At 39.6% G+C, this 23,016-nt stretch overlaps 1 protein-coding gene across 4 annotated transcripts in view; it reads left to right on the top strand.

Annotated features, from left to right (window-relative positions):
- LOC144665726 (uncharacterized) overlaps positions 1–23,016 on the top strand; it is a 121,880-nt gene that overhangs the window by 87,648 nt on the left and 11,216 nt on the right. For 2 of the 4 annotated variants that reach the window (XM_078527019.1, XM_078527022.1), the window contains exons 1-4: positions 15,983–16,132; positions 16,225–16,532; positions 22,121–22,235; positions 22,749–22,862. In XM_078527019.1, coding sequence (XP_078383145.1) covers positions 16,057–16,132; positions 16,225–16,532; positions 22,121–22,235; positions 22,749–22,862 — 613 coding nt within the window. In that variant the 5' untranslated portion in view covers positions 15,983–16,056. Of the gene's footprint in view, positions 1–15,982; positions 16,133–16,224; positions 16,533–22,120; positions 22,236–22,748; positions 22,863–23,016 lie in introns of those variants that run through there. The other 2 variants (XM_078527021.1, XM_078527020.1) reach the window with 2 other exon arrangements.

Consider the following 23,016-nt stretch of genomic DNA (forward strand, 5'->3'; position numbering starts at 1 on the left):
GGAGTTCTGTTGACAATATACCATATTTAAACTCCGTAAACGACAACAACTTGCAGAAATTTGAGGCCATAGTTCCTTCGGTTATTTTTAGTCTTTCTGCAAAGTCTTTTAGTCTTTCATGGCGGCTGAATTTAACAATATATATTATCATTGCTCGTGACCAAATTTTTGAATTTCTTGATCTCAAAATAGAAGGACTGAAATAAATATCCCTATGGCCTAGCTAGTATATGAAAAGCTACTGTGAATGGCCGGGATTTTCTCGCGTTAGTTGACCTGACGAATGATTGTCTTAAAAGAAAAAACCGTTTCGCCGAAAGGGATTTTTTCTGAAGTATTTACTGACAAGTAAAAATGGATTAGAGAAAAAGAAATGGTGAATTGTTTCAATTCTAGCTAATTCTCTTAGTGCGAGCTCAATTTAGTGCATTTGACTGCATAATGAACCTTTTCCTTTTGCCTGGGTTTGGACAAAAGAACTCATGGGAGCTTCAAACAGTTTCTTGTTCATAATTCCCTTGGTAAACGTTTGCTTGATCGAAGAACTCGAAGGAATGAAAACAGGTAAGAGCGAAAACGAGATCTTTCAACCTATTTACACCAAACAAACGGAGTTAAGTCGATCAGTTTTAACAGAAAAAATATGTTATTTTTCTCCTTGTCTGGGCACTGAAGAATCAAGCAATTTAAAAAATTACACTAAATAACAGAAAGAAGCTTGGACCTTTCGGGAAATTCCAGAACACATCGTTGAAGTACGAGCTGTGACTCGAGCGGACGGTTCATGGCGCTCATGGCTTGATACAATGCTTTATCGACTTTCGGAGTTTTTGCAGGAAATTACAAGTTTTTGGTGATATTTTGCAAATTCTTTCTTTTAAGGATTCTCTTTCAGTTGTTTAACTACTATAACTCCTGAATTTTTCTTTTTCTTTTGGAAAATGCTAATCCGAAGAGCCTTACATTCACCAAGGAGATGTTGACTAAGTGCGCCATCTCTGATATTTTGTTAACGGCTTATAATTGAACGGTACTCCTGTCGGTCTAGTGATGCATTTAGCTTTTGTTCTTGCTGTAAAGTACTTTAATTTTTGCTCGAGCGCATGATTTGCACTGAACTCAGGTAAATGGATACTTGTAAATTCCGATATACTGACGGGTGTAGTTGCACGAAGAAGACCTTTCAGGTCAGTCTTCATTGTTTTGCGCAATTCAGAGCTGCGATGTTATATGTTGTAAACGCGTCGTGTATTATGCCTTTATAAGCTGGTTTCAGATTAAATGGAACTGAAAACAGTTTTCCACAAACGAGTCAAGTAACTAGCGAAGTGCTGCCTTGCTTTTTCGCTTATAATCTGTACAGCGAACGTAGACTAACTGAAATCAGAGCGATTATGGCCGACTTTGTGCAAATTGATGCCATTGTGAAGGAATGTGGGTATTTTCGCTACCTTCTTTTGTCAATCAAGTTGCAACTAAAATATTTTCTTGTCCATGCATTTTACTGAAGAGAAACGAAAGCTTAAAATTGTCCATGAAAATGGTTTGGAAGAGCGTTATTATACATGCCAAGCTTTCGTGAATGCTGCTTATTTAGTTCTTCGGGTTACTGATGGCGAAGCATTCTGTTACATACGGATAACATAGCACATGCGACAACACTGCAGACGTGCGAGGCCATAGTTCCTTCGGTCATTTCATCTGTTTCTGTAAAGATGCGCAGTCCTTCGTATGGCTATTGAATCAATATGCTACCACTGCTCGTGAACAAATTGAATTTCTCGACTTGGAACAAATTGAAAGGACTGAAATAACTATCCTGCGAGATCGCGATAACTGTATTAAGCAAACAATTAAGTGAGTTTATATCCACAGAAATGGTATACATTTCGGCGCTCACGGCATACACTAGCGAAATTCAATTAAAATAGCAACAACTTTGATCTCCTTAATTGCAAGCAATTTAGTAAAAAGCGCATTCAGAGAGAGAAAGAAGTGATTTATTGCTCGTTTTCTGTTCAACAAAGGACACTCGGGAGCGCATCTCAGAACAGCTTAGAACGAATGCGCTTCTGTGAGAAGTGATCAGTGGATATTTCGATTATTTAGGACCCAACTGAACCTAAAAAAATCGTCAAATACCCCTACTAAGCACAAATGTTAAAAGGTTGATTTCAAAGTGTATTTTATTTGTTAAATTAACTTTTCTCAAGGTAGTGTTTCAGAATTATTGTAAGCACATAAGAGAAGTATTTCATAATTTCTTCTTCAAATTGAGTAAGCCACGGGCTCGCTGTACTTTTATTCCATTTGTCTGTTCTTGTAGTATCTTGTCCATGAAATTAAGGAATTAACTATTTGAGCTTATTTGCCAAAAGTATGGTTATTCTAGTTGGTCAAAGCAACCTTCAATTCTTACCAGGGAGCGATATGAGGTAGTCACGGAGAAGGGGAGTATGGAGTAATACTCATGGTTTCAGAAACGTCTTGGCTTCACGTTAAGCAAAAGAGAGGCCAGTGGTCCTGCTCTTTAAGAATTTCTTTTGCTTCTAGTTATGCAACAGTTTTTATACTCTGTTATTTCTGTCAAAAACAGAAGCTGTCTGTGTGGACTGACTTGACTCTGCACAGAAGCAGAACATCTTTCATGTTAACGTACCTGCATCAGTTTGATGTTACCGAGTGTACATGTACTCATACCGCACGATTCAGGTTAATTAAAACCTTTTTCTCAAAATAGATTCAGCTGAATTACGCACAGTTTATGGGGACAAGATTTTAAACAAAATTAAAATGTTGTACTTTTCATAAGGGAAGTCTGAGGAGACCTAATTACTGGTCGCGTGAAACTGGTCGCGTGAAGTCGTGATTGCAACGGGGCCGCTCGTGCATGCGTGTTTCGTTTCTGTACAATTCTACAAAGCACCAGGTCTACTGTAAAACTAAGTTAGGGGTGACACATCCATTGGTACGTATTCTATTAGTTAAAGCAGATTAAATAATGAACAAAAGCTATACCTGGAGTAAAAAGAATGATGAACAACAACTCTGCCTTCAGATGGGCCCTGGCTTCCACTGCGTAGCACGAGAAAGTAACTCACGCCACTTGCTCGATTTTCTCCCCTTTATCAACTCTTATGATTGATTGGCTAGCGGTAAATAAAATGATAGTGTCGTAATAGGACAAAATGGTGCTTAATTTGGGAACCATTTATTACGCAAGGGGAGAGCCCTTTTATGACGCTTTCGAATATCTATTTATAAAACAGCTAAGAGTGTATATGATCTCTTATTGGCTGCAAACTGTAAGTTCATTTACCGTTAACTTTGTAACAGTGCGAATTTGAAAATTGCGTGCTTTAAAATGTTCCATTTGGAAAGAAGTAAAATGCTTACAGTGCTAACATTTTAAATGATATTTTTGTAATCACTTGCATGAAGGTCAAAACAACACGTTTTGTTAGTGAGCCTGTTCTCATTGGCTGACAATTGTTAAGTACGCTGAAGCCAACTCGTCGAGCGCAGATAAAATGTTTTGAAGCGTGTCACTGAAAGATTTTGGAAAGTAAATCTCTGTAAACTAGCTAGAAGTTTGGAAGTTAGTGAAAATGGAATGGTTTACAAAACTGAGAAGAAATGTCATCAGCAGAATGTTTTCAGTTGTGTAGTTTACTAGGGCCACAGGTTTGGCAGCTTCCTTTTTTCTTACATTTATTTATTTAATCCTCTCCGTCCCAAATATTAAAAAAGGCCGTTACCAACGATGCCATTTTGTCGGAGACACCGTTGAATCTGGCTCCAGTTCATGCAGCCTGTGTCATTTTTTTTCCACTGACCTTCTCCATGTCACTTTGGGGCGTCCTCTTTTCCTCTTTCCTGCAGGGGTTCATCTCATGGCTACCCTGGGGATGGCATTTGGGGCCATTGTGTTGATGTGTCCTATCCACCGTCACCTTTTCCTTTTAATCTCAACTGATAGTGATGCTGTGTTCGTTCTGCGTTAAAGGTTTTTGTTTTTGGAAATGGCACTTGGCCTGATCCTGAGTAAACTCCTGAGACACCCTGTTTGTAATACATCTATCAATTATGACATTTGTATTTCGAGACTTTCCAGGATTCTGCACCATAAAGGAGGACTCAAAGAACATTGTTTTTGAAAATCTTTAGTTTGGTTTCGGTGGTGATCTTTGAAGACTTTCAGATGGTCTGAATTTTGCAAACACCCTTTTTGCCTTGGATAATACGAGTGTATAACGTCAATTTCAGAATTTCCATCGGTTGTTATCTTGCTGTCCAGATAGACGAATTCTTCTACTTCCTCGATGATATGGTCTCTAACAATAACTGGTTGATTTTAATTTTGCATTGATCTTCATTAGTTTTGTTTTTGTTGAGTTCGACCTGTCTGCCGATTGAGGTCACGTCATTATTATCCTTTGGATGTCTTGGTGGTGATGCGCGAGCAACACAATGTCATTCGCAAAGTCTAGATCTTGAAGGGTATCCGTTAGGGTCCATATTATTCCTGTTCTGGCATTCATGATTGTTTCCTTCATGAGCCAGTCTTTGCAATTTCATGAACCTGTTTAGTTTTATGTCAGCCACATTAAATAAAGTCTTTAATACTTGACTTTGTGTTCGTCTTTCAGACGTTTTAAAGTGCATGTCTTATTTGATCGGTTGCACGTGTGATGTTATAGATGAAGATTTCGCCAAAACATTTTTGCGTGCAATCACACCATAAACATCACGCAAACTTTTTAATTCCAGAAGTGATCAAAACATCTATGTATTCGTCCTCGCAGTAGGAAGCAACAAATCTCAGCTATGGTAAACGACGAAAACTAAATCTCTAACTGATAACACGTCATCGGTAATGTTGAGATTATCATTCAGTCACGTGTCCCCTGTTAGAAAACATGCAGTGGCGGACTGTCTCGTGTTTTCGCTATTTTTTTTTTCGTCCCAGACGATACGGAATGGCTCGATGTGAACAAAAGTGGGGGCCGGACCCGCCACAGACGGACGGTGCACGGAAGAATCCCAGGAAGAGCGGGACGACGACAGGGAAGCGGGGAGAGCCCAGCGACAGGCACGAGACCAGGCGCGAGGAAGGGGCGGGGGGGCGAGCGGCCCAGACAGAGCGGCCGAGGGAAGGGGCGAGAGCCGGGGCCCAAGGGGGCGGGGACGGGGGCGGGCGCGAGGAGGGAGACGAGGAGGGGAGAGGGGCGACGCGCGGACACGGGGGGGGAGAGGGGGGGGGCGGGAGCGGAAGGGGGGAGCGAGAGGGACGCGGCGCGAGCGCGGGGGAGGAGAAGCGGACCCGGCAGGTGCGGGGGGGGGAGGGGAGAGGCGAGCCCGGGGCGGGGGGGGGGGGACGGGGGAGCGCCGCGGGAGCAAGAGAAAGACCGACGACCGTGGAGCCCCACCGAAGGAACGGCAACAAGAGAAGGGCGAGTGAGGGAGGACGAGAGGACGAGAACCAAGGAGAGGGGGGGCACGAAGAGCACACCGGCAAAGGCAACAACAACACAGGACCCCAAAGAACCACAAACCCACCCCACAACACAACCCCGCCGGAACGAAACACCTTTGAAATAGCTGCTTGTTCAGTCCACATTCATTGCATGCACGTGAACGCAGGCTACACCAAACATCGACACACGTGAACTCTCACACTCTTTCCCAATCTCCTTCCTATTTGTGATTTAGGGCCCTGGGTCGAAGTTGCTGCGTTTGGTGCCAGGCATAATTTCCGCCGTTTAGCCAATCCGATTATGTGAAAACAAGTAAGGGTTTTTAACTCAGCATCTTTGACGACTGCGAGGTTTTTTAATCTGTACCTCTTAAAATCTGCATGATTGACAGCCGAATTTTCGGATTTATTCAAGTTGCATGTTGACGATTGTGTTCTACCGTAAAATCCGTAAATGTAAAAATCCCCACCCCCCCCCCCATCCGCTGAATAAGCTCCCGTTGAATAATCTCAGACGCACAAATTAACCGTTCCGTTAATAAGGCCACTCGAAAGCAGCAATTCATGCCGTCGTTGTTAACATCGCTTTCAGCGGACCACAATCATGTTCTGCGCTCTGGTAGAGCCTCGTTTTTAGCGGACCAGAATGCCCTTCGCATTGGTTGAGACTCGCTTTGAGCCAAATACAATAGCAGCAATAGCAAGGACAGACTTGACTATCTTTCCCTATCCAACGACTGTAGAACTTGTTTTGGTTTTCATATCGTTGTTTAGAAAGTGTTACCATGTGGTATTCTTGTATGCACCTAAATATTTTGACACTCTGTATCCTTTTCAAATATTAACCCATGAATAGTATGGTCTAACCAATCCTAACAGGGGCCATTGGCTTTGAAAGTCTACTGTTACAGAACTTACAGGTGTTGAATGATAAAAAAACCTTTAGTGTTTTAAGGTATGTAATGCCACTGACGACTGCCAAAAATTGTAAAATAGTGTCGTCATTAGTGTCGATTGCATATTTTTTTATGTAAATTAGTTTCTGAAAGACCGTTTTAGGAGGAGCTATAATAAAGTATTGTATCTTCAAAGCGTCTTTAAACTGTCCTAAAATGATTGAGGTGTAACTAGCAATGTGCTCTTAAAGCTTTTTACGAGACAGAAATAAAGCAACACATGTAGTATTAACTGACCTGAGTATGTAAACAGTTATACGGTTGCCGAACAAGGGTACTAATCAATGCTGAAACAATTCGCGCGCAAGGTTTGACAAAAATACAAATGGAGGCGATTTGTTCTCATATTGTATCAATGTAAAAGAGATACGTGTTGGGGGCGGAGAGCTGCGAAGATAATACAAAACCCAGTTAAAGATAGAGAGATCTATCTCACTATTTTTTCGAGTTCCTTGTGGAAAAGCGATGACAAATCTCCACTGGCTAAATATCCGGCAATCTCTCTCAAAAAAAAAACTGAATCATAAGTTTATTTTAGTAGCGGCCCGGTTGCCGTGGTAACAAAAAATGACCTTGGACAAATAAAACCGAAAGCGTCAATATTCTGCACATTTGAAGCTCGTGTACTGTAATGTTTGGATGTTAAACTTAAGAAAACATGCTATCAGTATCCTGCCAGCTTTAAACGTAAAAAACTTTCTTGCATGCTATAAGTGACAAAATTCCTCCATCTTTCAACAACACTGTCCGCCCAATCAAGCAATTAATTGTATTTGTTATTAGTGCTATTACGGTCTTTGACATCTGCAGTTATGCAAATACTTTACAACACCACTTTAATATTACCGCAATCTTCTTGGTGTATGTCAGACGTCTATTTAAAATATGGGCCTAAAGGACAATAGTTCTTCACTTAACTTACAAATGGTCCCCGATTATAGCTTAAATGACTTTCATTTGGTGGAATTTCTATTGATAAGACACCGGTTTGCTCTTGTAAAATTGCTAAAAGGATAACTGCTGTTATATTAGTTAGTGCTCCCGAATTCTTTACTTGGAGGCTTATTTATTATTTTGGCATAACGTACGAGTTTTGCTATTAAACTATCAATATTTAAATGAGTACATTAGGCCGGTATGTGGGAAAGTTGATAGAACGGACATTTTAAATCAAGTTTATGGGAGCCCTCTCTTTCATAAATTCTTTTTCTTTAGTTACCTCAAAAAAACACAACTGGAAAAATTATGATAAAGATGAAATGTTCATTATGTCACTAGCGTGGGACAAAGAAAAGAACTGAGTCTCGGATGGGAATCGAACCCATGGCCTCCCAGAACTCTACATGGAAATATGTTATTAAAAGTCTGTAATTTTATGACGGGTACAAATTTCCTTGATGGCTATAATCTCTATTCTGTTTGTAAGACCTTATCGTATTTTACCGTGTTTGGTTTTAAGTGTACTGGCTGTTAATAATAAATGAGTTTTCCCTCTTCAGCACTCAATTGATGCCAGTTACGGGTAATTCATGGGGAATGTATAACTATACTGCAATATTTTCGAAACATCTCCAGGCTTTACAGACTTTGAAGTAGTTTATTATTACAGTGCGGCTACTGTAACCGGGGTCACCCAGACAAAGTTAACCAATCACAAAGCAGAACGGAAACAATAAATTTCAGCATTTTTTCCTTCAGCCAATGAAATGTCGAGTACAGAACAAAGAAATTTCAACTTCTTCGTTCGCTACGAAAACACATCAATGCTAAATTTAAGCTGTATGGCGCTGGATTTTCAACTAACTTCGATTGCATCCCTTTTGAGCTTGAGTAGTTGTGACAGCACAAGTTGGAAAGTAAATATCAGCGACATTAATGAAAGAGGAGTTCGAAACTGTGTCAAAATAGGGAAAGCAACGGCCATGCCATATGTCTCCAGACGTAAAAGTGCGTGGCGGAGTTCGCTCGTGACAATTTCAAACAATTTCCTCTACGGCATCAACCGGAGTTTTGGTAGTACCATTTGGAAAATAAATGCACGTACGTAAGGCCAGCAAAGGAAGACATTCTAAAGTGCATAACGTACCAGAGATAGCGACGATGAAAACATTTTTTTCACTTCACACAATAAAATGTCAGTTGAGTAAAAAACAGTAAAAAATCATTTTGTTCACTTGTGAAGCTATTTACTAGAGCGTTAGCTAGCGATGACGTTTCGATTTAAAATTTGAGTAGTTTCACATGCTGTACAAATGAATGTCATTTGTCATGCAAGTTTTCAAGAATCGGTTTGTGAAAGCAGTGAACGCGACGTACGTTTGTTAGAATTTTATTCTCGGGAAAAAATAAAACTTTATTGCTGGCTGTTTCAGTTTTTCTTGCAATTGTATAAACAATGCAAGTCACAAGACAAATTCCGAACAGGAATTAAATCAGTGATGTTTTCAACACTAACATTCTTTGTTCATTTATTTATTTTTATCTGAATTTATTTCTTTTCGAAACAAATTCCTTCACAAGCTTGTCGAGTTGCTGGTCTTGGATGATGAGAAGTGTATGGCGTATTTGAAATATTGTTTCAAACTTAGCCGCCGGTCGGCTCTCTCGAGTACCTCAACTTTGCTTTTAAACAGTTTAAAATTGGTCGCTCATTTGTACGGCAGAGAAGCTTCGATTTTTCCGAGAAAAGTCCCGACCACCGTTGTTGGTTACATGCAAATGACCCACAAGTTCAGGAGGTCATGCTAGTGGGCTATGATTGGCGGATTTCGATCCGTCTTGCTCTTTAGCTCGTCGAAAGATGGATGAAGTTTAAAGAACATTAGTAATGAAAACGTTTCCGATGTTCCTGTTTGGATAGCCTGCGAGCAGGCTCTCTATTTGGGGGCAACGTGAATATTGAACTCTTCGAGCGCCGAAGGCGCGATCCCGCGAGTGCCGAAGGCGCGAGTCGGCGAGCGAAGCGAGCCTGCGATTAAAATTGAGAGCCTGCACGCACGCCATTGAATTTCAAATCCGGCGCGTTCGTCCACGAACGCAGCACTCTGATTGGTCAAAAATGACAGGCTCAATTAATGCGAGAAAAACCAGCGTCCATATCAACAAATCAACTACGGCCGGCGTCCGTGAATAGGCACGCGAGTTCGTTCAGAAGTGTTCATGAAGCATTTTGGAAACTTTCGCTTGATTCTAACGATCTCCTTAACTTAAAACAAGAACAGGAAGATGCGGTAAATTATCTTCTAGAAGGACGAGATGTTTTTGCGATTATGCAAACCGGTTACGACAATTGCTTCATACATGTATTTCAACTCTTTCCCGACGTTACTAATCGAACAGTTCGGTAATCGAACTTGATCGAACTGAATCGAACTTAATCGAACGATTCGGTTCGATTAGTTCGATAATCGAACAGAATCGAACCCAAAACTTTGTGTGAGAGAGTTCGATTCCGTTCGATTTCCGAACTAATCGAACCAAATCGAACTTAATCGAACACAAAAGACAAATCTTAAATTCACCCTCATACAACCAGATAATTGAACAGTCTGTCTAAGTAACAGTAATAAATGAATAAATTTTTTATTTATGGACTTTCGGCAAAAAAACCCGAAACGCAAAGTTCAACAGACAATAGAAAATAAATCCTCCTTCACTCTAGTTCTATTTCATGTTATCAACCTATGGAGTCCCAAGTAGTCTGCGTAGCTGGCGATTTCGTCGGAAAGCACGCGTGGGAGATTACTGCGAAGACTCGCCTTCTTTCACTTTGCCGATTGTTTCTAGCGACCTTGCCGCTCACTCGCTCCCCAACAAAACCGTCAGCTGCGCACACTATAACCCAAGCAAAATATTATAAACTGAAACAATGCTAAAAAACTGTTTTCAAGTTATTTGACATAAGTTAACCTAACTGCAAAAAACCCGTCCTTGAAAGCGGAATTCGTTACTTAAGATTATGAGATCTAGATAACGTGCGATAAATGAAACCGCCATATTTGCAAGGAAAGCAATTAAAATTAGCAACAGAGTCGTTAACAGTATGGCAATCTCTAAAAAAAATTCAGCGATTTCAGCACATAAAAGGTCGCTCAACAGCTTAACACATGCAAAAAATCCTTCAATGAACTTAAACATGTTCACATCTACAGAGGTGGCTAGAAAAAACAATATAATGATCAATATCTTTAGCAAGCGATGCCGTCTAGAATCAAAATAAATAACTTGAAAACGGCATTCTGTTCTAAGGACACTGTTGAGCAACTTCTCTGAGCCATCAGCTAGGTCGTTTCCTAGTCTGTCTTCTTCGCTCAATGTTTGCTGTTCTGTGAATTCCTGTGTTATGGTCGCTTGCAAGCAAACGTCGACTTCTGTAGATTCAGTACGATTTTGTCGTTTATTTCTTTGCTCGCGGACTTGAATCAAATTGGAGTACAAAACACGTTGAAAGAATGTGAAGAAATAAGCGACAAACAGTAATAAAATTGACATCAATTTCCTTTCTGTTTATTTATTCGTTGTTCTGGGCTAAACAACCGCGCCTGTGACACTCGTATTCACACCCGTTTATTGGGAACATACCGCCATTTGCAGCCAAATGTAATTAGACCGTGAATTTTACGATCGTTGTTTTTTAATCAACATCCATTTTCCATGATTTTCAAATCGAACCCAGTCGAACTTAATCGAGCCTAATCGAACTTAATCGAACGTTCGATTTAGTTCGATTACTCAAAATTTTTTGTGAGAGTTCGATTCTGTTCGATTACCGAACTTAATCGAACCTAATCGCGTGATTACAGTTCGATTCAGTTCGAGTAAGTTCGATTAATCGAACGTTCGATTTGGTTCGATTAGTAACGTCGGGCTCTTTGCAGTGGCAATGGTGGAGAAGAAAGTTTACGAGCGACTCTCAGACACTATCGTTTTAGTAATATGCCCACTTTCCAGCACAATTGAAGGCCAGGTGCCCGGGACCAGGTGAAGGAGGGACAATCGATGGGTCGAACTGTGTTGCTTTGCGAGATTTAACCGGCGTTACGAGCGTCAGTTCGCAGTTAATATTTGCACCGGCTGAGAAGTCCGCGACAGTCGGACGAAACGCGCAGGAGAATAAAGCAGCTTTACAAATGCCGTTCGCAGAGTGATGCTCACTAGTTAAGTTCGATTTTCTGATTTTTTTGGGGACAGGAATCGCACACACGGCTGGACAAACTAGACAATATTGCGAATTGTTTTTCAATTTGTTTGTACATCTGTCATAACTTGTCCGCGGCTCCCATCGCGATTTGACGCTTCAAATAAATTTTCCGTTTACATGCGAACCGATTTACCAGTTCCATATTTTACCAAAAATGTACACTTGCAGATACAGTAACATTCACTCTCTTTGTTTACAACTTTTTTCGAAATAAACGCGCGAGCGTTCGATCGATATATTGACACCGGAAGCGTAGCGAGTTGTCAACAAGTTGTCACATTTCGAGGGGCCGGATTTGAAATTCAATGGCGCGCGTGCAGGCTCTCCCTCGGTGTGCCCGCTTCGCCCACGCACTCGCGCCTTCGGCGCTCGAGCAGTTCAATATTCACGTTGCCCCCGAATAGAGAGCCTGCTCGCAGGTTACTGTTTGGAATGTGTTCTGTTTTCTGCATTGTTACAATTGCGAGAAAACGCTGAAACAGCCGGCTATAAAGTTTTACTTTTTCCGAGAGTCAAATTCCGCCACACAGTTTGTCCAAACAAACGACCATCGCGTTCACTGCTTTCACCAGAGATTGAAATCGATTCTTGAAAACTTGCATGACAAATGACATTCATTTGTACAGCATGTGAAACTACTCAAATTTTAAATCGAAACGTCAACGCTAGCTAACGCTCTATTCAACATATAAAGTAAATAGCTCCACAAGTGAACAAAATGATTTTTTACTGTTTTTTACTCAACTGACATTTTATTGTGTGAAGTGAAAAAAATGTTTTCATCGTCGCTATCTCTGGTACGTTATGCACTTTAGAATGTCTTCCTTTGCTGGCCTTACGTACGTGCATTTATTTTCCAAATGGTACTACCAAAACTCCGGTTGATGCCGTAGAGGAAATTGTTTGAAATTGTCACGAGCGAACTCCGCCACGCACTTTTACGTCTGGAGACATATGGCATGGCCGTTGCTTTCCCTGTTTTGACACAGTTTCGAACTCCTCTTTCATTAATGTCGCTGATATTTACTTTCCAACTTGTGCTGTCACAACTACTCAAGCTCAAAAGGGATGCAATCGAAGTTAGTTGAAAATCCAGCGCCATACAGCTTAAATTTAGCATTGATGTGTTTTCGTAGCGAACGAAGAAGTTGAAATTTCTTTGTTCTGTACTCGACATTTCATTGGCCGAAGGAAAAATGCTGAAATTTATTGTTTCCGTTCTGCTTTGTGATTGGTTAACTTTGTCTGGGTGACCCCGGTTACAGCAGTTTCCCTAATGGTCGCGGGTCGCGGGTCGCGGGTTTCAAGTCGCGTGTCGCGGGTTTTAAATAAGTCGCGGGTTTTGAAAAAGTCGCGGGTTTTGAAAAAAGTCGCGTGTTTTTAAAAAGTTGTGAGTTTTCAATAGAATGCATTAATTTCTCAGTAGAATTCATTCAAACAAATTTAAACCGGTTGCAGAGACGCCGGTTTAAAAATGATCGCATTTTCTTAGGAGCTACGTTACGAAGTAACGTTGCGAGTTAGACAATCAAATTGCGAACTTCGGAACAAACTTCCCAAACTTTGCCGACTGAACTTCTGAACTTCCCAAGTTTGCAAGTTGAGGAGGAACGAGACACGTTACAAAGTGGTGGCAGAAATTTTTCAGCGATTCTAGCTGCTCGAGTTTCAAAATAGTTGTTTGAACAAGCACGGCGTCGGTATCAACGTTCTGACCCACAGTAAGTAAAAGGATGACATATACCGTCCGTTGCATCACGTCCTGAAAAAAAAAATGTTCAAATTGGGTATCAAACATTGCATGATTTGCAATCAAGCTTTTAAGTTTGAAAACAACGTTGCGCGCGAGCGATCATGAAGTTGAACCAAAGTATTCATGATTGAACGCGTACGGTTGATAAATATATTTTACTAGTATTCTGTGGCAAAAACTCTTTAAAATATTTTTAACTGGCGCAGATTTTAAAAACCCTTCTGTAGTTATGTTTACAGAAATGGTTTTGCTTCGCTAAACCATCGGAAGAAAACAGGTACCATAAAAATAGAATTGAGCCGTAAACGTGTCGCGACTTTTAATTTAAATTTGTCTGACTCTTTCGCATTTGTATAAAATTAATTCCACGTGAAGATCGGTAAAGCCGTCCAGTTTCATTCGGTTTACAAACGCAGAAGACTTGACATTGAAGTAAAAGCCTCACAAAAATTTGAAAGATGTATTTGCTGTATATAAAAATTTGAATTTGACCAAATTTCAGCCGACGTAAAATTTATTTCTCGGCAGATCGCTCATGCGAAACGACGTCAGGCTCTTCAACTTCAACAAAATATTTTGTAACTCTAGCCACTGGAATCGCTGGAACATTACCGCTGCTGCCATGTTTTCTTCACCTGAATTTCCGACATGACCATGACTTTCGAGCAACATGTCTTGTTCCTCCTCAACTTGCAAACTTGGGAAGTTCAGCCGAACCAAAGTTGGGGAGTTTTTTCCGAAGTTGGTAATTTGATTGTTTAACCCGCAAAGTAATTGGCTACTTTGTAACGTAGTTCCCAAGAAAACGAGTTTAAATTTGTTTGAATGAATTTTACTGAGAAATAAATAGTTTCTATCGAAAACTCACAACTTTTTAAGAACACGCGACTTTTTTCAAAACCCGCGACTTTTTCAAAACCCGCGACTTATATAAAACCCGCGACACGCGACTTGAAACCCGCGACCCGCGACCCGCGACCATTAGGGAAACCGCACTGAAATAACATAACCTCGTATTAGCATATTACAAAACCCTGTAATGAAAGGGTATTGTTTTTGACTTTTTTGCGGTCTCACGAATTAATCACAAATCCACCTGTTTCTATTTTATAAAAAAATGTTGCCATGACTTTGATGACTGTTTTTAATTAGTATATACTAAAACAGTGGATAGTACTTTTGGCGCGCGCTGATTGGCTACTCAAACTCGAAATATCCTTTTTTCAACAGAGGCGCGCTGCCCATATATAGCCAAAATGTTGACGTTATCTGTCATCCGTACATAACAGATATCCTGCGATATTCGTAGGTTGCAAAGATTCGTCCGAAGTCGTGTAGAGCACTGCTTAATTACAGTTTATCTATTTGCAAAATGTGTTTCGTTTATAATATGTTGAATAATAAAACAATTATCCTGCTCAATCTTGCGGAATGTCGTCTGAGTTTAGCCAACTTGGCCTACGGCCTCGTAGGCTAAGTATCAGGCGATATTTCGAACGATTTCGCAGAATAATTGTTAACTATTCACCTTCGAGCAACGCGCACGAGAAAATTAAAATCTTTGGAGGAGAAAAACTAGGCTCCGTTAATATCCACCACTAGCCACCTCCACTTCGGTGGATAGTTAATTATTCAATGAAATTTGACGCAGACCCGTTTATGTCGAAGCCCTGCTATCTTGATTAATCCTTGATGCTTAATTCGCTGGAAAGTTCGAGGCTAAATCACAGTATTAGCACTCTAATTCAAAAATTCAAAAATTGGTAGCTTTTTATTTCATACGAAGTCGCTTTATAAATTTCCCTTAAAAAACGAAAAACAGTCAGCGGTGCTTCCTGCCAAGATAAACTTATATGCAATGTGTACGAGGGAAGGTTTTCAATAAATAATTTCAACTCAAAAGCTTTCTTTATCATTGTAATTTGTACGTCATTATTGTGTATTATTTAGCGCCCTGGAGCTCTTTCTGTCGCGACTGACCAAAATAAAAAGGCTCAAACATTTCAAACTTACGACATCGAGTCTATGTTGTGAGTTTGAAAACAAAAGAAAATCCCGCCTTATAGAACAAGCTAGAACTGAAGCTAGTAACACAACAATTTAATTGGTTATGTCAAGGAAGCTTGTTTTTTTGCGCCTTTACGATTAACTATAAAGAAAATTTTGAATAACTTCCATTCTTACGTAACAGAATGTATGTTGGAAAGTCAAAATAGTGCTGTTTGTTTATAAAGTATTCCTTTGGATATGAATAATGTATTAGAGAACTCCCTCGTTGACACGAAATTAAAAACAGTGAAACAGTCTTTTCTATAGTGGTTAAAATGTTCATAGGTTCTCAGGACATACGGCCCCCGCAGAACATTTGTCCGTTTTGTCAGAAATTTGCTCTAGACTACAAACAGGAACGTCGCATTGTTTTTGTGATCTATTAAAAGAAAATATGGGATTACAAAGAGTCCAAGATCGTTAAATCCATACAAAGACCAATCACGTCAGAGTACGTCACATATTAAAACATGAAATGCGTGCACCAATAGGGATGCATACAAAACATTAGTGAGACATGCTTAAATTGATAAAATCCATGCCAAAAATTGAGCTTGTCTCGAGTTTGAACTTGGTCTTCGTGACTGAAGAGTTATTACACAGTGACAACATAGGACGCAATATGAATCTAGTTCTCCTCCGTTTCACCAACGTTCTAGCGTTGATCATATTTCTCAGCGCTGCAAGAACTTCAAAAGGTATAAATAATTACTCTTTTGCAAACATTTCGTCTAATCCTTTTGAATGTTTGTATTGATGATATTCCTTTTTATGTCTGATATCAACACAGGTACGCCAGAAGTTATTGACGCAAGTGGTAAAGGTGTAAGCCGAGATGCTCACAATGCCATTGCTTTTGCCAAATTTAAGGCCCACAAGTTTTCGTACTTGAACATCACAAGTCTTGGTACAGACTATGTCCTGAACAGCAGCGAGTGTGGGCTTGCATGTGTCAACATACCGTCATGTTTCTCCTTTAACCTGGCAGCATTTTATGACATCAATGGAAGAATCTCATGTGAGCTGCTCCCATCTGACAAGTACAACAACTCGGACAAGTTCGTCCCAAGCCAGTATTTTCATCACTTCAGTATTGGGGTGAGTATTCATGATTTTTTGTTTGAGCAAGTTCCAGCTGCTAATTTGATGCGTCAGGAAGGCACGTACTCACCAAAGGTTCTGGTTTTCGCTATAGGCTTTTAACGTGGTTTACAAAAAGTTACGAATTTAAACTACTTTCTGTGATTTCATCGCGAAAGGTACAATTTGTTAGCCTTTTTTGATCCAGACTACCTCATACACAAAACCTGGTTTACGACAGTAACAATTAACAAGGTAACTAGGTAACTGCTCATTAAAGTGTTGACGACTAGATATAAATGGTTGCAATTTACCCTATATTCCGACTATAAAACACCGCAGGGGTGGGTGTTTAATGATTTCTTTTCGTGTCACTTGGAAAAACAATATTTTATTATGCGGCTCAGGCAATTAACGTTTTTCAACCCGCTCACCTCGGACCCCATCCAAAAGTATACCACGTTTTTGTTTTCATTTGAAAACGAAATATTTTCCACCAATAAAACGCGTCTGAACTTTTCGTTTTTGCCCGTCCATGCCACAACCGTTTCTGTCTGAAAACGGATTTTTTTAAAATGATTGGCTTTGAATTGTCCTGAAATTCTCCCTTCATTCTTTTGAAATCATTGTACGTTTGGTAGGCAAATTGGTGTCACCAAGCAGGTGAGAAAGTAAGTAAATTTAAAAAGGGTAGCACTAAATAGAGAACAAGACTACTAAAAAATCTGGCACTCTATGTACTATAAAACTAAAACTTTACAAAACTACATTCTTTCAAAGTGGTCTGGCTTAAAACCTCGAAGATCTTGCTGTGGACCTCTGTTGAGTTGTTTTGCGCTTCGATGCGTGTGAACGGAAGGCCAATTCACGAAAACGCACCTGTCATATCGCCTTCAGCAATTTCGATAAAACATCAACCAGACAGGTAATAAAAACAAATTAACATCACAGAAAGAGTTCTCGTGGATATTGGAGCTCTGTTATTTTGCCTATTGTTCTATTCCTGGCAAATTTCCCCTTTCTCAGTTATAGCGTGTCTTTAGCCGTTTCGGTGACTCAGGCCTAGTTCAGACATCGTGCTCCTGCCGTGCCGAACTAAATTGCAATTAGGTTCGACTGTAGCACGGCAGAAGCACGACTCTGATTCAGACGTCGTGCCAGAGTCGTGCCAAATTCAGGAGTACTGAATCTACGTAACAGTTAGTCAGCGGTGATCCAACAAAAATGGCGCCGTTTTCCAAATTGCAGCAAAAACTCAAAGAAAAGCAACAGAAAAAAAAAACTTTTCCTTTTGCGAGTACGGCGAATGTTTTTTTGTATGCCCGACTAGTTTCCGAAAACTTGCTTATTTCGGATTCAGACCCGCTAGCTTCTTCTTCGCCCTGCTCCCTGTCATTAGTGTCATCTACTTCGTTGAATGAAACATCCTCGCCGTGCTTTTTAGCAGAAAAATATTTATTGTATTCCTTTGGCTGGCCGCCATGGTTTTTGCCGTTTGACAAGAATAAAATTCAATTTGCATACTTTTAAGTATGCAACTAGAGTCTTCTCCGTTTTCAAAATGGCGGCTAAAAACGGAGAAGACCCTGGGAACGAGGTTGTGCGCATACTCCGTAATGGAGAATTATTCTCGGGTCTCCTCGTAACTCCTCGCGGCAACGTAATCCCGCCAAAATACATTAGGATAATTTTTGAATTTGGTTTGGTGCGGCAAAAGCACGATGTTTGAACCGCTGCCGTGCCAGAGTCGTGCGGCACGACATGCCGTGTCGAACTAAATTGTTTTGCCGAAGTCAATTCAAACGTTTGATTCAGACGCCGTGCTTCTGCCGTGCTTTTGTCGAACTTAATTCCTGAATTTAGTTCGGCACGGCAGGAGCACGATGTCTGAACTAGGCCTCAGGCAGTAATTACTGAGCGCTTTTCTTTTGTATGGAAAAACCGGCTGTTTCGGTGGAAAATCAATTGGAACAGACCTTTCAGGCACTGGAATTTTTTCTGAAAAATGGAATAACTTCGGAGGTATTACTGTTTTTCCATTTCTCCCGAATGACCGGAAATTCATTGTTCCATCTGCTACAAACAGACCGTTCGTTCGCAGAGCAAGGTGAACAATTGAACCAAAGAACGCTAAAATTTACCCGTTGAATCGATTCAAATTATCCGAAATTCCTGTCGAGTGCACAGAGGATGTTTCTTCTTTAATTTCCCTTGAACTTTCTTCAAAGCTTTATAAAGAAGGGAGAGGAAGTAGAAAAGTTCACTCTCGATCGCCATCATTTTTTTAGACACAGGTTCTTCGCCGCGCTATCAAAAGCGGGAATTTTCAAAAGGAACCGCTTGTTTCTGTTCCGTTTGCGTGATGGAAATTTGCATTGTTCCTTTTGTCGAAAAATTCTCACCCAAGAAAATGTTGTTTTGTTGTACGGCCAAATAGATACAAAGCAGTCGTTATTTTAAGCTTGGGATCTAGAACCTATTGATTGAGTCTTGTTACATAAAGGAATGACAATGAATTAGAATGAGAACCTGCAGAAACTAATAGCCCTTATGCATATGTTTGCGTCAGACCGGCTAGTTTCACCACCAAGCCTCGCTTTCGAAGTGCAAACTTGTAAATTTTATCGTGAACGAATTCCCAAAGCAGCAATGATGAAAAGAATACCCACGTGAAAACTGCATGAAGGTGGCTGAAGGTTGAGAATAATTCGCGTAAACGAGGCCTGGTGGTGAATTTTGAGCTAATGACGTTATCATGCATAAGGCCTATTGAAGGGACACAACAAACTGTTTCGCACCCAAGAAGTTATAGACATATTTTAGTAATTGTTTTTCGGAAGATTTCTGAAACATTGTTTTGCTGATCCTTAAGTTGTACAGTGGAGGTCTGATATACAGTAAAGCTCTTATTAGCGAAGCACGTGCACCCAGTATAACAAACGATATTTTATCAGCCTGGCAAAAGATTATAATAACAGTAACATGAATTGGAAGAGAATCCCGGTATTCCCTCAGTCCCTTTAGACTTCGTTTTATCTGCATTCACTTGTAACTGTACAGCTAAACCATAGATTGAAGATGATCGCTATTATTTTAAGTTTTTTAATTAATTCAGTATAGGCAGATTAAAAATTATCGAAGGAACTTTTCCATGTTTAGTAGATGAACTTGGTTCTTGTTGCAGTTAATCACCTAACAACAAAGTTAATCGCGTCGACTTTTTTTCTGCAATAAGTAACAGTAACAGGACTGAGTGGAGTCCAATTCGTTTTGTAATAATACGAATGATTACTCGAGTGATTGACAAAATCGGACAACCACGCGTAGTGGGAGTCCGCATCAAGTGTATAATTGACTGAAGAAAATGAAGCTCTTATATCACCAATTAGTCATATCGATGAAAAAAAAGTAGACAAAGTAAAGCCATTCCACGAATTGTGACCCCTGTAACAAAATTCGCAGGGAAAAGCCATTTCTGTAACATTTTAGGAATATAACAAGGAGAATTCAGTCACAAACAGAAACCAAATAAAAACGGCATATGGAGAACTCTTATAACACAAGGCAAACATCGAATATGGCAAAGAGTAAAGAAAAGGGTACAAAGTGCTCCTTTTTATGTCGTCCGAGATGGATTGATGATTTTTTTTTTTTAAAAAAAGAAAAAACGAAAAACAATTGCAATTGGCGGAGTGTATTTCGTTCCAGGAGAAACAGACATAAGATATGTACCAGGGGAGGTTTTCAATAATTTCAACTCGAAAGCTTTCTTAATTATTGTTATTTGTAAGTCATAATCATGTATTATTCAGCACCCTTTCTGGAATTTCCTTAAAATGTATGGGTTTTCTTTCGCGATAAACAAAACTAAAAAGGCGGCATCAATGTTGTGAGTTTGAAAACAAAAGAAAGAAAATCCAGCTTTATAGAAGCTAGTAACGCAGCTGTTTATATTTAGAAAGCTTGGTTGCTGTCCGCGTCTTATCGTTAAGCACTAAAGAAAATTAAGGACTTGTGTTTGAAAGTCAAAATAGTGATTTTTTTTAAGGGTGGGTGGCAACGGTTTCCAGCATTTTCCACCACTTATACGTTGATGTAACAGCCTTACCAGTATTTATGAGTTGATGCTGGTACAAAAAACACCCAATCATTGGTGAACAAGTTGTGGTAATATTTGTGATAAAAGGTTATCATAGCAACAATTTAACCTGTCAAAACACCTCCTTTATTTAAGCTTGAAGTGTTATAAACTAAAGAGTTATCTTGGCGACCCACTATTTTTATTATCAAATTGTAATTTGTATGTTAGGATACAACATTCTGGAAAGTTTTAAAAGTTCTACTCCGCGGTTTTAGAGCTTACTTAATTTTGAAAATTAAGTATGGATGAGAATCCTTTCCGTAGAAAAATTCTTTTAACTTTGCAAAAAGTCGTACTATCGTAACATGTTGATCATTACCCAATAAATAAAAATAGGGAGCATCGTGTTCTTTTTTTTTTTAGCTATTGGCCTTTAAAGCTAAAACAAAGGCCATTTTTGACAGGCTATACTGTAAGCAATAATGTCAAGAAGATAAGCACAATTCATTCAACAATGATTGGGCATTCGTTCATACCACTGTTGTAGCGTCAACTGATGAAGGATGATAGAACTGCCCCATTAAACTATTAGAGCTGGAAAGTGCTGGAGTTCGTTGCCAGCCACCTTAAGTGTTCTAATCTTTTACCCAACTTTCGCTGACGCGAAATTTCTAAAAAGAAAAAAACGAAAAGCGCGCATATGCACAGCACGCGAACACTTTAGTTTATCGGGGTGGTAAGTCACTGATTTATATTAAGTGTAATTTTGTACGTTACAAAAAGAAACTTAATAATCAGGCTAAATAATTATGTCGAAACATACCTCCATTAAAAGTATTAAATTTTCATTATGACTTTTTAAAAACTCCCAATTTTTGTCAACGATGCGAAGTTCTATCCCTTTGTAATGTAAATAAAATGGCTGTACAAAATTTCAGTTTTGGTTTATTTCTGAACGTCGATAAACAAACTCTGTAAAACAACAACGCGATATGACCAAGTTCTGCGTTTTCTACAGAACCCTAACCCTACAGGACGTAAACCATGAACGCAATTTTCTTTTAAATTTCTATTTGAAATTTGAAAACTGCCAATGCATCAATCGCATAAATCAGCTAAGGAAAGCTCGGACACTGAGTGACAGACTAACATTGATTTAGATAATTGCAAACAAAATTCGCTGTCGTCCTGATCCTCGCCGTCAAGGGTCTACTAACCTGACTAACTACCCCAGGCTTGGTACAGTAAACATGCACGTGTTCGAGGGAGTGTCGATTATGCTCAGACTATTTTCAATCATGCTCTGACTATTTTCAATTTTCAATTATGCTCAGACTATTTTCAATGTTCAGACTATGCTCATTTTTTCGTGGCTGGAAAAAGATGATTACAGAATCGTTGTAATAGCTTATTCTTTCTGTCTCTTCTCTTTATATGAGTTTGAAAATGCGATGTGAATAATTATGTATATGTCGTTGTTGGCTTTATGAACTGACATAAATGTTTTTCTTTTTCTCTTAATTAGTCTCCATGCATGAGTTCACCATGCCTGAACAATGGAATGTGCGTATCAATTTATGCAAACAACGGTTATTCCTGTTTTTGTATGGATGGTATTACTGGAAAGAACTGCGAAACAGGCAAGCTTTATATTACAATAAATAAATGCGTTATACAATTAATGACACAGTTTTCGCGCGCTCCTTGGTCGAAAGTTGACCATAAAAATGATGTATCCTGTAGCACAACGCAAGGCAAATTTTGGAAAACTTGAGATATTGATACGACTTTTCTAAAAAAATCAATTAAGCGTGTTGTAAAAAGGCAGCTGGAACATTTTGGACAAAATTTCCACACATTCGTCGCCTTCAAGTAAAAATTGCGATCTAACGAGCTGTCACACGCACGCGCGTTTTCTTAATTTTATCTTACTTCCTTGTTTTCTATATTTGTAACTAGATCAGTAGATGTTTTATCACATAGTACGTCCACATCAGTCCTTTGACGACTACTCGTAACTTACTTATCAAACAAAACATGTAAACCCTATCTAGGAGCATGTTATCCGACGATATCAAGTTTCTGACGTTTGGAAGAAATTATTTCTTCTTTGTGACCTGTAACTCACAACAATTCTATTCCGTTTGAAATAGATGTCGATGAGTGCGCAAGTAATCCTTGTCTTAACAACGGAACGTGTACCGACCGTGTGAACGGATTTGAGTGCAGCTGTGCACCAGGATTCATTGGAACACGGTGTGAAACAGGTAAGTTCATTACAGCAACCAGTGAGAATAATTGAGAGTGCGAAAATAAAATTACATAAATACTTTCGCACGAGTGGATTTCGATTGCACGTTTAAACACAGTCACTCGAAGGAAGTCGTGGAAAATCAGCATTTTGGGAAAAAACATTGGATA

The sequence above is a fragment of the Oculina patagonica genome, chromosome 9 (assembly GCF_052425735.1).
Source record: "Oculina patagonica isolate OP01 chromosome 9, crgOcupat, whole genome shotgun sequence".
Taxonomy (NCBI): domain Eukaryota; kingdom Metazoa; phylum Cnidaria; class Anthozoa; order Scleractinia; family Oculinidae; genus Oculina; species Oculina patagonica.